This window comes from Barbatula barbatula (genome assembly GCF_947034865.1).
Source record: "Barbatula barbatula genome assembly, chromosome: 6".
NCBI classification, from domain to species: Eukaryota; Metazoa; Chordata; class Actinopteri; order Cypriniformes; family Nemacheilidae; genus Barbatula; species Barbatula barbatula.
Genome location: NC_136765.1, coordinates 14,822,607 through 14,837,583, shown reverse-complemented (window position 1 = coordinate 14,837,583; position 14,977 = coordinate 14,822,607). Strand labels below are relative to the sequence as shown.

General features: G+C 40.5%; 1 protein-coding gene across 2 annotated transcripts; it reads right to left on the bottom strand.

The window, feature by feature from the left end:
- Positions 1-155: 155 nt before the first annotated feature.
- ivd (isovaleryl-CoA dehydrogenase) lies at positions 156-14,646 on the bottom strand. Of its 2 annotated transcripts, none has more exons than XM_079458727.1 (12): positions 14,402-14,646; positions 4,302-4,391; positions 4,150-4,201; positions 3,754-3,923; positions 3,396-3,489; positions 2,674-2,804; positions 2,460-2,556; positions 2,295-2,388; positions 2,107-2,188; positions 1,457-1,561; positions 1,284-1,356; positions 156-998 (listed from the first exon to the last, which is right to left on the bottom strand). In XM_079458727.1, the coding sequence occupies exons 1-12, from the start codon at positions 14,528-14,530 to the stop codon at positions 865-867; spliced, it is 1,251 nt and encodes a 416-aa protein (XP_079314853.1). In that variant the 5' UTR covers positions 14,531-14,646; the 3' UTR covers positions 156-864. The 2 variants fall into 2 exon arrangements, with proteins under 2 accessions (XP_079314853.1, XP_079314854.1); XM_079458728.1 differs by having other exon boundaries at positions 2,674-2,720; positions 14,402-14,625.
- Between the last annotated feature and the right edge of the window lie 331 nt (positions 14,647-14,977).

Below are 14,977 nucleotides of genomic sequence, written 5' to 3'. Positions count from 1 at the left end.
ACATGCTAAAAGAATTGTATTTAGATATGCAAAATCCAAGGTAAACAAACTTTGTTTTATGAGCCGAGACTAAAAACAGCAACTTATGTCTAAATGCAACGAGACCGTGCTAATGCAATATATTAAAACCCGTAATAACAAAATCAAAAGCAACAAAGATTTTAGCTTTTTATTCCAAACAATCATTATAATAACAAACATCTTCTGATTATTGTACAGACAAGAAATGATTAACCAGTAAGGCTGAAGTTTGATGTGTTAATAAAACCCTGTAATTTCCTGGAAAATTACAGAATGTTTGAAGGCAAACATATAAAGAGAACTTCTAAACTACATTCACTGCATTAAAGATCCTGTAAATTTTCTTCACAAAAAAATGACACCAACAAGGTCACATCATGCTAGGGTTATATGCAAAATACTTTTTATGTAAGAACAGCGATCTGAGAAGAGACAATTACCTCTACAGCGAGATACAGATACACCCAAAATATGTCAAAAGCTTCTAGGAAAAAGGACTTGTCAAAAGAGTGTGCCCCACCATTAATGTTTTTATTTCAAAAAGGGACAAAGTGCATTTCGGTCTGTTATGAAGAATTTATTTTCTGTCCTTAAGAAATTCCTTGCAAGTTAACCAATAAATCTCTTATTGCGTTTGCTCTTGTGGTGTGACCACTTTGCGACAGTAGAGGATGTCAATGAGAACGTATCCTACGGTGTCAGTGATTTTTTACATTTGAAGCACACCTTCATGAATAACAAAACACAACAGCATTTATTGTAGTTAAAGTGTCTAATGAAAACTTTAGCTTATAACAAGGGGTGCTAAATAAGATCTGACACTCATCCAGAAAAATGCTACTTCTATTTGAACATTTCATTGAAAGACCTGCCAATGATCAGTCTTCTGATTTCACTGGTGCCAGCTCCAATCTCATAAAGCTTAGCATCCCTTAGAAAGCGGCCCATTGGGTAGTCATTAATGTACCCATTTCCACCTGTGGAAGCAAATAAGTCAACAAGGTTTTAAGCCGTAACATCAAACTGCAAAGAAAACCAAAGACTTTAAACATGGCATCACATCAGGCATTACTTTGCCACGTGCCTGATAAGACACATTTAAAAGCAGCATCTACTCAATAAATGGCAACTAGTTGAAGTTTGACTGTTTATCCACCAGGTAATTCACTGCAACAACCAGAATGAATGAAGATGGAAGGGGTTGGCCCTGCAAAAGGAGCTATTTCTTTCAGTTTCTGCTGTGCTAACTACTAGGCACTCACCCAGGCACTGAATCCCATCCAAGGCAACTTGAGTCGCGTTCTCAGCACAATAAAGAATTACCCCAGCGCAGTCCTACAATAACATCACAAATCAATGCATGCATCAGTTCCAGGCTGACGCGAAACATTATGAAACAAAATAAGACAAGAAAAACTGTATAAAAAGCTCTTACCTTAGCACTGAAATGGCCTTTGTCACAAGCCCGGGCTACATTGTATAAATACTGCCGACACGAACTAAGCCGTGTATACATATCAGCCATTTTTCCTTGCATCAGCTAGTCAACAGACAGAAATTATTATTTTATAGGTGACAGAGTCTCAGCGAGATAATTAGGGCACTAAACATTTAAGCAGCGGATAATTATTTTTGTTTGTTTGTTAAATGCCTGTTATTCTGGACTTTCCAAGACAATTCATTAACTCTTTCACCCTTCTCTTCACAATTAAAATAATTTACCTCCATTTAGGAGGCTTTTTGACTCAAAGACCCCCACTGTTTTTAACAATATTTAAAGGCTCCACTCCCACTCACAAAAATTCAAGATTTCTACCAGATAAAATATTTTAGAGCTTGGCGTTAACTGGAAAAATATCAATCCATTATAAAATGACCAAATAACAGAAAATATCTAGGTTTTTAGTATTTTTTCATTTTGTCTCATTTAAAATATCAGTTATCTTAAGGCACCCTTGGAAGTCAGCTGGGTCCCCCTTTCGAGAACCACGGATTTAGATTATCTTCTTGTGTATATAATCACTTTATAAATAACAAAATAGCAGCCAAAAGGGAAAATTCTCACACAATTGTCTGAAATCATACCTGAAAGAGGCCGATTTTATGTCCAAAGGCTTCACGAACATGTAGATAAGGGATTGCATGGTCCAGCACAGCCTGCATGATACTAAATTGTCCAACATATTAACATAAAATATTAACTATTCAACAATTCATGTGTGATTGTTGACTTTCACTTAACATGTATTTGTAACAAAGAGAACAATAGCTACCCAACAGGTCCAGCAGCCAGAACAAGTCTCTCAAGGTCCAAACCACTCATTAAAACATATACACCTTTGTTTAACGGGCCCAATACGTTTTCCTCTAAAACCACAAGAGAACATTTTATAATAAAATCACAAACATGTATAAAATACTCCTGCACATTCACTCACCAGGAACCATGCAATCTTCAAACACAAGTTCACAAGTGTTGGATCCCCTCATTCCCAGTTTATCCAACTTTTGCGCAGTGCTGAATCCTGGGATGCCCTTCAAAAACCAACAGCAAGATCATTTTTGGAGAATGCACCCTCACTGAACCAAACTAAATCTATGACAGCTCTCAAATAAGTATTTTTACCAATTAAGAACCAGATCATGTCTAACCTTCTCGATGATGAAAGCGGTGATGCCACGGGCTGCTGCTTCTGGGTCTGTCTTAGCATACACAATAAGAACATCCGCATCGGGACCATTCGTAATCCAGAACTTATTTCCATTTAACACATAATGGTCCCCTTTACAAAAAGATAAACATTTTATTTACACACACACATATGTATTGATACAAACGTGCATCAATGTACCTTTTATTGTATGACCTAGTTGGGTAATACTGAATAAGTCAACACTAAAATATATGCAAATAAATATGCAACTGTAAAATATATGGATATGTAACCAGTTATGACACATCTGATAGCAGTGCTTGTAATAACACCGCACAGTGATGATGAGTAGTACATTAGCAGGCCGAGTGTTAAAGTCACCATGAAATCAAACAGGAAATTGTTTGAGAAGAAAGTGTTTTACACAGTGCTGCAGTGATTATTATAAATGATTTATCCGTGCACACCATTATTTTTTCAAAATTAATTTGCACTTGTAATCTTTAAAAAAAAATTAAGCTTCTCTCCCCCTCTAAACAATAACTCCTTACCACATAATGTAAGCAACAAAAAAGAGGTAGGACCATACTGACTGTCCAATGGCCAGGCATTTTTAGCTCTCCCCTCAAGGCCCAACTTACAACAAACCAATCAAAAAGGGAAAGGCAAAATAAAACCCTGCCCTTCTTTTTATTTTATTTCAGAAGACGTTTCAGTCACCTTGTTTTCTGGCTGTCAGTCTCATGGACACCACGTCAGAACCAGAGTTGGTTTCACTCATGGCCAAAGCTCCCACATGTTCCCCTGACAACAACTTAACACAAATACGCAATATTTTAGTGACTCTTGAGAAAGACACCACCCTGTCATATTCTGATATTTATACAACAATCACTAAACTTAGAAGCCTTGTCAATTATACAAATATTTATATTTTAACATTGTGTACATTTGTATCTTTCTTTATTAATAACGAAAAAATTTGTGGCATCCCAGTGTTATCGTTACGGAGAATGTTACTGTACAAAGCTAATTCTGATACATGATAATACTATTTGTAAAGAGTTTGGAAGCCTACTTTGGGCATGTACTTCTCCTTCTGTTTCTGATTTGCATGTCGAACCATCTGATTTACGCACAGGTTGGAGTGAGCTCCATAGCTAAGTGCAATAGCTCCAGATATCCGGGAGATCTCTTCCATGACAATCACATGATCCAGATATCCCATTCCCGTTCCACCGTATTCCACTGCATACGTGGACAAAAAAATCAGAACCCTTATGTCATTGACAATGAAAGACTGAAAAGCTGATGTTCTTATAAGGGCACTCGGTCACAAAATTAGGTCAAGGGTATAGATTGACTTTTGTGAAACCTGTCTGGAAAAGCACTACTCTTTCCTGTGGATGCTTAAGGCGTAGAAATGACACATTTCACCTTAAAGAAAAACTAGTAGGCTTGTAAATAGTCCAACCTGGAGCAGTGATTCCAAGCAGTCCAAGTTCCCCCATTTCCTTCCAAAACTCCTATGGCAAAAATACATTATTATACTCTTAATTTACCATCTTAGATAATTACTTAAAGACTCCTGAAGAACTTTGGAAAAGGTAATGTTCATGAATTTACCCTCATGCGAGGAAACTCGTTTTTCTTGTCAATCTCATCGGCATGGGGAGCGAGTTTCTCCTGGCAGAATCTCTGAACCGTCTGTCTGAGCTGGTGTTAAAATGAGATATGATACACACAGGTTGTGAGACATTATTACATCATGCAATAGTTATAAAACATTGGATATATGCTGCTTTAAAATATCGTGTTATGTCCATCTAGTCAAAGATCTTCAGACATTTAGTGATTTTTGCCAGATATCGGAGCCATCTTGCACATCAGCTCTGAAAACTACAGTTGTGAAGGAAATAAAATCAAGCAAGCATCAATGGTCCTGTCCAATCAAAAGGCGGCATTCATTCCCACCTCTTTCAGAATGCATTTCCAATGGCATAAATAGCCTGTGAACCGAGAAGTTGCAATAATTTTTACTTCCGTATTCGGACACATTTCAGAGTGAAAAGGAATTTCAAAGGAGAAAATTAGTGGCCGTGGCTTGCATTTTAGACTGCAAATTGATTGGATGTGTAAAAACAGTAGGGCTGTAACGATACACTAATTTGCCAATTTAATACTATCCCGATACTTGTTTGCTGATCCAATATATATATATATATATATATATATTGAGATTATATAACTATTCCGAGTCGATATTACAATTTAATGTGATTTATGTTTGCTTATTAAAGCATAAAAATAAGCAAAGCATAAAAATTACCCTTGAAGAGACTGTATATTAGTAGTCATATTAACAAAAACAATGCATCACATCTTTCTAAACTTTTATTTCAGGAGCATTTGCATACACAGTGTATATTTAAAGTACCTTATATATACGCTATATGGAGGAATGTCTTTGCAAATGAAAAGAGCAATCGACTGTGTGATACATTTCAACGTCACATCCAGAGTCTGTTGAGTTGCTGCAGGTTGTTTGGGGTTCAGCTCGACATTTAGCTCTAGATGGTGCCGAGCAAGGTTAGCACTCAAGTTGGTCATATTGCCACTATATGCTATCAGTGTATGGCAGCGTTTGCATACCGTTTTAGTCATGTGCTTTTCCCAGTAAAGTGTAAAATCCCAAGTGTTTCCACAACGTGACGGTGCCGAATTAATTTTCGAGCTTTGATCCGCTAACTCGACAATGATTTTTGCATCCTCGCGCCAGCTTAAAACGGATACGACGTCATCTAATACAGACACAAGCAAATGCTTTACGCCCTCTGTTGGAATAAAAGTGGTAACTCCAACACCTCTTAGGAAAAGTGAAATAAAAGAATAAATCGATTCTGAGATAAACCAATCAATTCTTAAATCGTTTCTTAAATAATTGTGATAGTTAGGTGAATCGATTTCTGCCAATGTAACCGGTCTGCTGTCGACCGCTGTTATGTAGTTCTCTTTCTCTGCGTTGTGTACAAAAAGGACTAAAACACCGTTGCTGCGGTTCACCAATCTGCGCTGTTTATTAATGGTCAACGTGGATTTCCCACCATCTGTGGATCGACATCAATAAGATTGATAAAAGGCGTGTGAGCATCACATTACTACACCACCTCTCACCAGCATGTGCAATGCGAACTGGAATAACAATTATATAAAATACACCTAACCATTAACACAATATAAACAAAAGTGAAATACCTGTGGATCGACATCAATAAGATTGATAAAAGGCGTGTGAGCATCACATTACTACACCACCTGTATGATACAACATTAGTTAGCTGAATACTAATTCAAAACCTTGCTAACACATGTCATACGGCTCACACAATATATCTCCAAATAATTAATCCACTTACGTAATTTACATACAATAGAACACATTATACAGTCTCCATAGTGTTTACTAAAAGATATTAACTAATTTACAAACTTTGCAAACTTAATTTGCCATAAACTAAAGAGCTCTAATAAAACCGCTTACCTCTCACCAGCATGTGCAATGCGAACTGGTGAGAAGCGCGCGCACACTCAAAATGACACCAGGAGAGCAGCAAACAAATGTCAAAATAAAAGTCTCCAAAAATAAATAACATATATTGCTCAAAGAAAAACAGAAATAAATCAATAATAAAATAAGGATTTTAGTGAAAAAGACAACAATACATTAATTTGGATTGTACTTATTACAACTCGTTACATTCACCCCTTCCAGATTTCACTAAAATCCGTACCTGATCCAAATCAAATAATAACTAGTACAGGTCTGCAATGAAACATTCATTAGTTCAACTTATGAGTTACCCATTAAAAGGTCAAGAAAAACCTAAGGGTGATCAAACCGAAGATTATCTTGGAACAATACGGTGCCTTGTACACCATAAATGACCTGCTCATAGTGTTTCATATTTGGAATAAAAGTGCGTTTTTACATCATACAAAAACAAAACACAGCAGAATACTGTTTAGAACAAAGAAAGGAATGACCCAGTTCTCTTTTCCAGATTACGTCCTACACCTTGGAGGTTAAAGGGTTTCTGAACCATTGACTCAATTAATCTGTTCACTTTCTTAACAACTCTACCGGCCCGTGTCCTAACACCCTGAATATCAGTAACTGGAACCTGGGTATCAGTGTCAGTTTGAACTTGTAGACGTGTATGTGTATCTGTGTCACAATCAATGTTAACATCAAGAGATGATGGACTGGATTCAGCTCCACCCTGAGGGAGATCCCTGCTACTATTCTCTTTGATTTTCAACTGGTCACTGGACTCTTTTCCCTTCGAACTGAAATGGCATGTTGCCACAGCCTCCTCATCATCAGAATCAGGAACTACAGGGCTTTCAGAGTCTTGAACCTCAGGACTTCTGGAGTCTACAGTCACCCATCTCCTGGTTCTTTCCTCCACATCTGTTGGTTCAAAGTCATCCACACAGGACTCACTTCTGATGCTACGCGACTCACACTCTGAATCCTCTGCAGGGAGCAGGATGCTTACCCCCTCATCAGACGATTCGACAGGTAGGAAACTAATGTCTAAAACCAGGTTCCTGTGCACAACCTTCACATTCCCTTTGTCGTCTTCTAGCTTGTAAATGTGCTTCTGCAGGTTCCGGTCTACTACGGTGTACACCACAGGGTCCCACTTATCCGCTAGTTTCCGCTTTCCTCTTTCTCCTTTATTCGCCACCAGCACACGGTCCCCAATGTTCAGACACACTCCTCTGATTTTCTTATTGTAGCCTTTTGCCTGCTTCCTCTGCTCTTTTTCAGAATGTCGCTGCGCAATCTCAACAGCCTCATGAAGGTATGACATCAACGATTTCAGGTAAGTACCATGATCAATAACCACAGGGTCATGCAGCACCTGTCTGAACATAACATCCACCGGCAATCTTGGTACACGACCAAACATGAGCTGAAATGGAGCGTACCCAGTTGTCTCGTGGACCGTAGCGTTGTAGGCAAAAGTCAGCGTTTGTATCTGCTCTGGCCATTTGTGCTTCTCTTTTAGAGGCAGAGTACGGAGCATACTTCCCAAGGTCCGATTAAACCTCTCTACTCCTCCATTTCCCATAGGGTGGTACGCGGTGGTGTGAGACTTTGATACTCCTGATAGCTTCAATAACTCCTTTAGAAGGGTACTCTCGAAGTTGGCTCCCTGGTCAGTGTGGATGCGACTCGGGAACCCGTACACACAGAATACACGATCCCACAGCTTCCTTGCAACCTGTTTTGCGCACTGATTCACACAAGGGAAGGCATGAGCCAGCTTTGTGAAATGGTCGGTCACAACGAGCACATTCACGGAGCGTTTCTTAGCATCCTCCGCAGACCAGAAATCCAGGCATACCAGCTCCATGGGCATAGAGGTCTTAATGCTTTCAAGAGGGGCACGTGCCGATGGTTCCGGTGTCTTGGCCAAGATACATCTTTGACAGCACTTGATGTATTCACACACATCGTTTCCCATTCCTGACCAGAAAAAACGTTGGCGGGCTAGATGAATGGTTCTGGCTTGTCCCTGATGACCCGCAAAATCATGTACACCCTTTAAAGCCTGCCCCTTGAGACTAGAAGGTAAGATCAGCTGATGCCGTTTCTGTTTACTGTGTGGATCTTGTGTGACTCTATATAATATTCCATCCTTGAGCTTTAATTTGTCCCACTGCTTGAAAAGAGCTAGAGTTCTGGAACTCATGTTGGTCTTCTCACGCCTCGATGGTTGGCGCTTCAAGTTCACAAAGAACGTCACTTTTGAAATGACCGGATCAGCTTCTTGCCTTTCACGAATTTCATCCGCAGCTACTGTAGGAAGTGTGTCAATACCAACAGGTATTAAATCTTGGTAGGATTGAATTAGCTGCACTGCTCTTGCTTGAGAAGTCTCTTCCCACTGATCATGTACACTTAAGCAGGCTTTGATCGTGGCACTGTCAGAAGGTGAAACAGGACAGGATTGGAGACAGATCTGTACATTTTGAGCTCCTTGACGAAAAGCATCGCGAACTCCATCTCCATCCACCGCTTCAGCCTCCTCAAGTAAATCATGATATAGCTCCTTCATTAGCCTGCAGCTCACGGTCTTGACAAAAGGATCTCTACTCAAAGCATCCGCCACCACATTTTTCCTCCCTGCAATATGCTTCAATTCAAAGTTGTAGGCTGCTAGTTTGGACACCCAACGTTGCTCACATGCAGCGAGTTTTGCCTTGGACATGATGTACGTGAGAGGATTGTTGTCTGTCCATACTGTGAATGTTTGACCTTTCAACCAATGGCTAAACTTCTCGCACACGCTCCATTTGAGTGCCAGAAACTCAAGCTTATGAACTGGGTAGTTCCTCTGTGATTTGCTGAGAGTCTTACTTGCAAACGCGATTGGACGAGCTCGCTCTTCGCCCGTAGGCACTTGAGATAATACAGCTCCCAGTCCATCCAGTGAGGCATCAATCGCCAGAATCAGAGGCAGATTAAAGTCAGGGTGTGCTAGAACCACACTGTGAAGCAGACTCTCCTTGAGGCAGAATAATGCACTATCACATTCTGAAGTCCAATCCGTGGGCTTTAGCTTCCTGTAAGTTCCCGCTTTCATGTCTCCCTTGATCCCTCTTTTTCTCCTCTGCCCAGCCGTAAGAGCAAAAAGGGGCCTTGCCAAAGTAGAACATCCAGGAATGAAATGTTGATAGTACAAGATCATCCCAAGAACTGATTTGATCCTCTGCACTGATGGAGTACATTCGTCATCTTCCATAAGATCTGCCTTAGACAGCTTTGAGATAACATCAACTTTGGCAGGATCTACTGAAACTCCGTCCCTGTCTATAATGTGACCCAAAAATTTTACAGAGGTTCTCAATAGATGGCATTTCTTAGGGCTCAACTTAAGATTGTACTGCCTCAGACGACTGAACACGACCTCCAGTCTATCTAACGCTTCCTGTTCATTCGGAGCAAACACTAACAAGTCGTCAAGATAACACAACAAACTACTGAAGTTCAAATCTCCGAAGATGCTCACCATCATCCGCATAAAGGAAGCTGGACTGTTGCATAGCCCTTGCGGCATCCTATTATACTCATGCAGGCCTACAGGAGTCGTGAACGCAGTGTATTTCTTATCCTCTTCAGCCATGGGGATGTTATAAAACCCTGACGTCAGGTCCATAGTGCTGAAGAGTGTGTTTCCACCCAGAGCAGCTAAACAGTCAGACTGGTGTGGAAGTGGATGTGCATCCTTTATTGTTCTTGCATTTAGCCATCTGAAATCAGTGCATAGCCTTAAACTTCCATCCTTCTTCCACACCAGGACTAACGGAGAAGCGTACTCACTTACAGACTTTCTAATTATACCTTGTTCTTCCATCTGGGACAAAACCTGTCGCAACTTCTGGTAGTGTGCAGGCGGCACTCTACGATAAGGGAGTCTGAATGGACGTTCATCCATTAGCCGAATGCGATGAACAAAACCTCTTACTTCTCCACAGTCCAGTGAATGTTTAGAAAACACGTCGTTGTATCTCTCCAGTAACTGTACCAACTTCTCCTTCGTCGCATGATTGACAGAACCACAATGAATGTCGAGGTCAGCAAGACCAACAGCTTCCAATCTCTGTTTGAAATCAGCTGACAACCCAGGGGAATGCTGACTCTCCTCCGCTGACACTTCAGCTCGACTCAATCCTTGGAAAAGTTCAAAATCTTCCATAGCAACACATGGGAACACGTCTGCTAGTTTGCGATTTCTCTTGAGAGTGACTGGCTTATCGGAGAAATTAGTGACTTTTACAGGAACCCAGCGATCACCCCATAATGGTGTGACAACCCGTCCGACCATAATGTCTCGTGACGCAGACCTCGAATTTGTAGGTTCCACTACAACCGTGCTCCCGGGTGACATCGGGACATTTTTTGGCAACCTTCCCCAAACAAGATGTTCCTGCCTTGCCAGAAGAGTGACACACTGCTGTAGCTTGATTGTTCCCACCTTATCTGGTAGCTCAGAGCCCTTCCACCGACACGTGTTGGCCATCACATCCAGGAACTGTTCGCATCCTGCCACTGGCTCCACTCTATGATTAGAAATAAGTCTCCAAAAATCACTGCTACTTTTCATCCGATGCGCAAGGAATTTTATGACATTTGTTCCAATGATTAGATCATCACGCTGGCCGGGTACAACGAGAATGGGCACTAGACAGCTCTCTCCATAAACTTTCAACTGGACCTCATACATGCATTTTGGTCTTGTAACCTTGCCACCACACCCTACTAAGACGACTTCCTCCTGAAGTGGTGTGGGCGGAGGCAATACATTCTCGCTCAACATTCTTTTTTCTGCTTTGTCACTAAAAGTGCAGGCCATTGAGCCTGTATCAAGCATTCCCTTAATCGAAAACACATTATTAACACTGACTGGCGCATAGAATAAATCGTCAAATGCCTCAACTGCTTGAACATTTTGTGCAATCACTTTGGTCCCAGGGGGAGCCTGCACACGTGCATTCTCATAAAACTGGTGTAAATCAACACTCTTTAGGGGTTCTTCACTTGTACTCACGCATCCCCCTTCCGAACGCAAGTCATCTAGTTTAAACCTAATGGACCTCGGAATGGTGCCGGGCTAGATCTGGACCGGTCACTTGTACAATCCCTTTTTCCATGCCCGGGTTGAAAGCATGCAAAACACAGATGTTCTCGTCGACAATGTGTTACAGTAGAATGATCATGAGATTGGCATACTTTGCAGAGCTTGCTTTGAAGCTGGCGAGATGGCATTTGAACATTTTGAGACAACGCACGGTCGAGCAGATTAATCAGAGTTCTCATACAGTTGTTGTCATCCTGTATAGTGTGTGTATTACTGACTCCGCTGCACTCACCCAGTTCTGTCGGAGAACCAACATTCACTTCATCCTCATTGAACATCTGAACTTGAGCGGTGACATGCCTTGTAACAGGGTGACGCTTTGACTTGGCTGACATCTGCTCTTTTAACTCTGTGTGGTACCGATCAAGCTGTTCTTGGATTTCCTGTGCAGTCCATTTTTCTGGAGCCTTGAAGCGGAAAACTGCGGCAAGAGTGGAATCAGGGCAGTACTTCACAAACATCATTGCAGCTTCTTGACATGGATCATCCATTCGTCGCCCAAGTCTCTTTAAAGCTTCCTCCGCAAAATCCACTGCTTTGTTCAACCGCACCCAGTACTCGACAGGATCCTCTCCTACTAATGGCACAGTTCCATAGAAATCAGCCAAAGGCATACATGAATAATTAACATCGCTAAAATGTTGTTTCAGGATGTCGATGATAACCTTTGGGTTCCCAACTGGGTTTAAAGCTGAATTACTCCGAAGAGTGACTTTGACAACATCCTTAGCTTTGCCCATCAATCTGCCTAAAATCTCTTGATACTGCTCTGCTAATGGTATTCCTCTCTTTTTCAGATATATGTCCATCAGCTCCTCCCACTCACGCACTCCAAGCTTGTCTGATGAATCACCACGGTATATTGGGGGCTCTTTTGCTTCACTCTGCATGACCAACCTCACTCCAGTCAAATTAAGTGAAGGTATGTCTGAAAATGTCTTACTGGTACCTAGCCCTTGCGTTTGCGCACCCTTATTGTCTCCTTCACCATAACTAGCCTCTTTTTGAGATGCTAACATAGTCTGTCCCACTTGTTGAGCGATATGTGCTATCAACCCTTGCCAATTTGGATCTGTTATGTCTGGAACAGCTAAGGGCACAGTATCATGATCAATTACACGTGTGGAACTTAGCACATGAGGTGTTCTATTCACTTTATGCTCTCTCACAATTGGAGTTTCAAAAAGAAACTTTCCCCTTCCAAGACCTAATCCAGTTATTGTCTCATTAGCATCAATTTCATCATCCTTTAACCTAAATGCCATGTTTTCATTTGAACTTTTAAACAGAATAAACAATTGAAAAATATCAGAAAATGTTAGAAAAATAAATCACTTAAATGGGAAAATGCAGAAAATCAACATTAGAAGTCCCAAATGTCCGTTTGTATTCTCACAGTTCTTTTATCAACAAAACTGAACCTCAATGCAGCGTCCCTCGGCGACCGAACTGACGTTGATCCTGAAGCAATTCTTCTGATCCGGGTCACGGCACCAATGTAACCGGTCTGCTGTCGACCGCTGTTATGTAGTTCTCTTTCTCTGCGTTGTGTACAAAAAGGACTAAAACACCGTTGCTGCGGTTCACCAATCTGCGCTGTTTATTAATGGTCAACGTGGATTTCCCACCATCTGTGGATCGACATCAATAAGATTGATAAAAGGCGTGTGAGCATCACATTACTACACCACCTCTCACCAGCATGTGCAATGCGAACTGGAATAACAATTATATAAAATACACCTAACCATTAACACAATATAAACAAAAGTGAAATACCTGTGGATCGACATCAATAAGATTGATAAAAGGCGTGTGAGCATCACATTACTACACCACCTGTATGATACAACATTAGTTAGCTGAATACTAATTCAAAACCTTGCTAACACATGTCATACGGCTCACACAATATATCTCCAAATAATTAATCCACTTACGTAATTTACATACAATAGAACACATTATACAGTCTCCATAGTGTTTACTAAAAGATATTAACTAATTTACAAACTTTGCAAACTTAATTTGCCATAAACTAAAGAGCTCTAATAAAACCGCTTACCTCTCACCAGCATGTGCAATGCGAACTGGTGAGAAGCGCGCGCACACTCAAAATGACACCAGGAGAGCAGCAAACAAATGTCAAAATAAAAGTCTCCAAAAATAAATAACATATATTGCTCAAAGAAAAACAGAAATAAATCAATAATAAAATAAGGATTTTAGTGAAAAAGACAACAATACATTAATTTGGATTGTACTTATTACAACTCGTTACACCAACAACCCTTAAAACAGCTCATTGACTTTTAAATTAATCTGGCAGCAGACTGACATTTGAAGGGGAGGAGTTAACAGATGCTCCACCCAAGCAGTCTTATTTACTTCATTTGAGATGGACAGTCAGATCAGGGCGGAAGTGCATTTTCAGATTTTAACTGAAGATTATGAGGGAGTACATGAATTTAAATAAGAAAAATGTCCAACACTGATAAGCTATTTACTATAAACAATATTTCATGAAAAAATAAGAATTGTCATTTTTTATTTCACTGGGACTTTAATACAACGACATGAAATATATTTTTTACTAAGGAGCTTCTATTTCAATGTGTGTCCGGATGGTTACCCATGTGACAGCTAAGTTTGATACAAATTATGAAGAAAGTAAATCTATTTGAGAGCGACTTGGGATAGACATTTGACACTATGACAGCAAAAAAACAAATTTTCTGCATTTGGCAGACGCTTTTATCCAAAGCGACTTACACTGCATTATACGTTACATTATATCTCAGTGTGTGCAATCGCCTGGGATCGAACCCATGACCTTGGCGTTGCTAGCGCCATGATCTAACCACCGAGCATGACGTTTACGTATTTATTCTTGAATCGTGTCCAAGGTCACCATGTAAGCTGTCCTGACGACACAGCTCCAACTTCAAATGCGTGTAAATGAATGTGAAGCGAGAAGCGCTGACGTGTTGGCTTGCAGTTATGTATTTGGGATACCTGGATCTGCTCGTCGGTAAGACCGTTGACGATGTCATCTACTGGAACAGCCCCAGCGCATCCGCGTCGCGATAAATTAACATTTGCCGCTCTCTGACACAGACGCAGCGCTCTCCTGGCAGCAAACATTTTAGTAAACCGTAGTGACTGCCAGATAAGAATGAACACCAGAATTACACAACTGCACCAAAGCAAACGAGTTTGCAATCACAAACTCTGTTCTCATTCTCTTGTATTTTATTGGTGGCGTTCGGGGAATTGCCACAGCTTTAGCGCCACCTACTGTATGGGAGTACAAACTACGCCTTCCCCACAAAAAAAGCAAATCTCAGGGTACCGTCAGAACTCACGCTTTCCAGTTATGGTTAATCCCATTGTTATTTGCATAGCCTCGTGGGATTTCTTAATTGTGCAATATAACCTTAATTTATAAATCTAGAAATTATAATGTGTAATTTTATTCTTTATATAACGTTTTATAATAGAACAGTCGTTGCATAGGAGCGAAAAAGGATCATCTTTTACTTTACACTTAATACAACTATAAACGATTTGCATGACTTTCACCTATAGGCA

Bases quoted from the DNA above. Each gene is read 5' to 3' on its own strand.
- ivd (XM_079458727.1), bottom strand. From the start codon at position 14,530: ATGTTTGCTGCCAGGAGAGCGCTGCGTCTGTGTCAGAGAGCGGCAAAT. The intron at 4,392-14,401 runs GTATCCCAAATA...TTTTAACACCAG, and splicing joins TTACCGACGAGCAGATCCAG to CTCAGACAGACGGTTCAGAG. The intron at 999-1,283 runs GTGAGTGCCTAG...TTGCTTCCACAG, and splicing joins GGATGGGATTCAGTGCCTGG to GTGGAAATGGGTACATTAAT.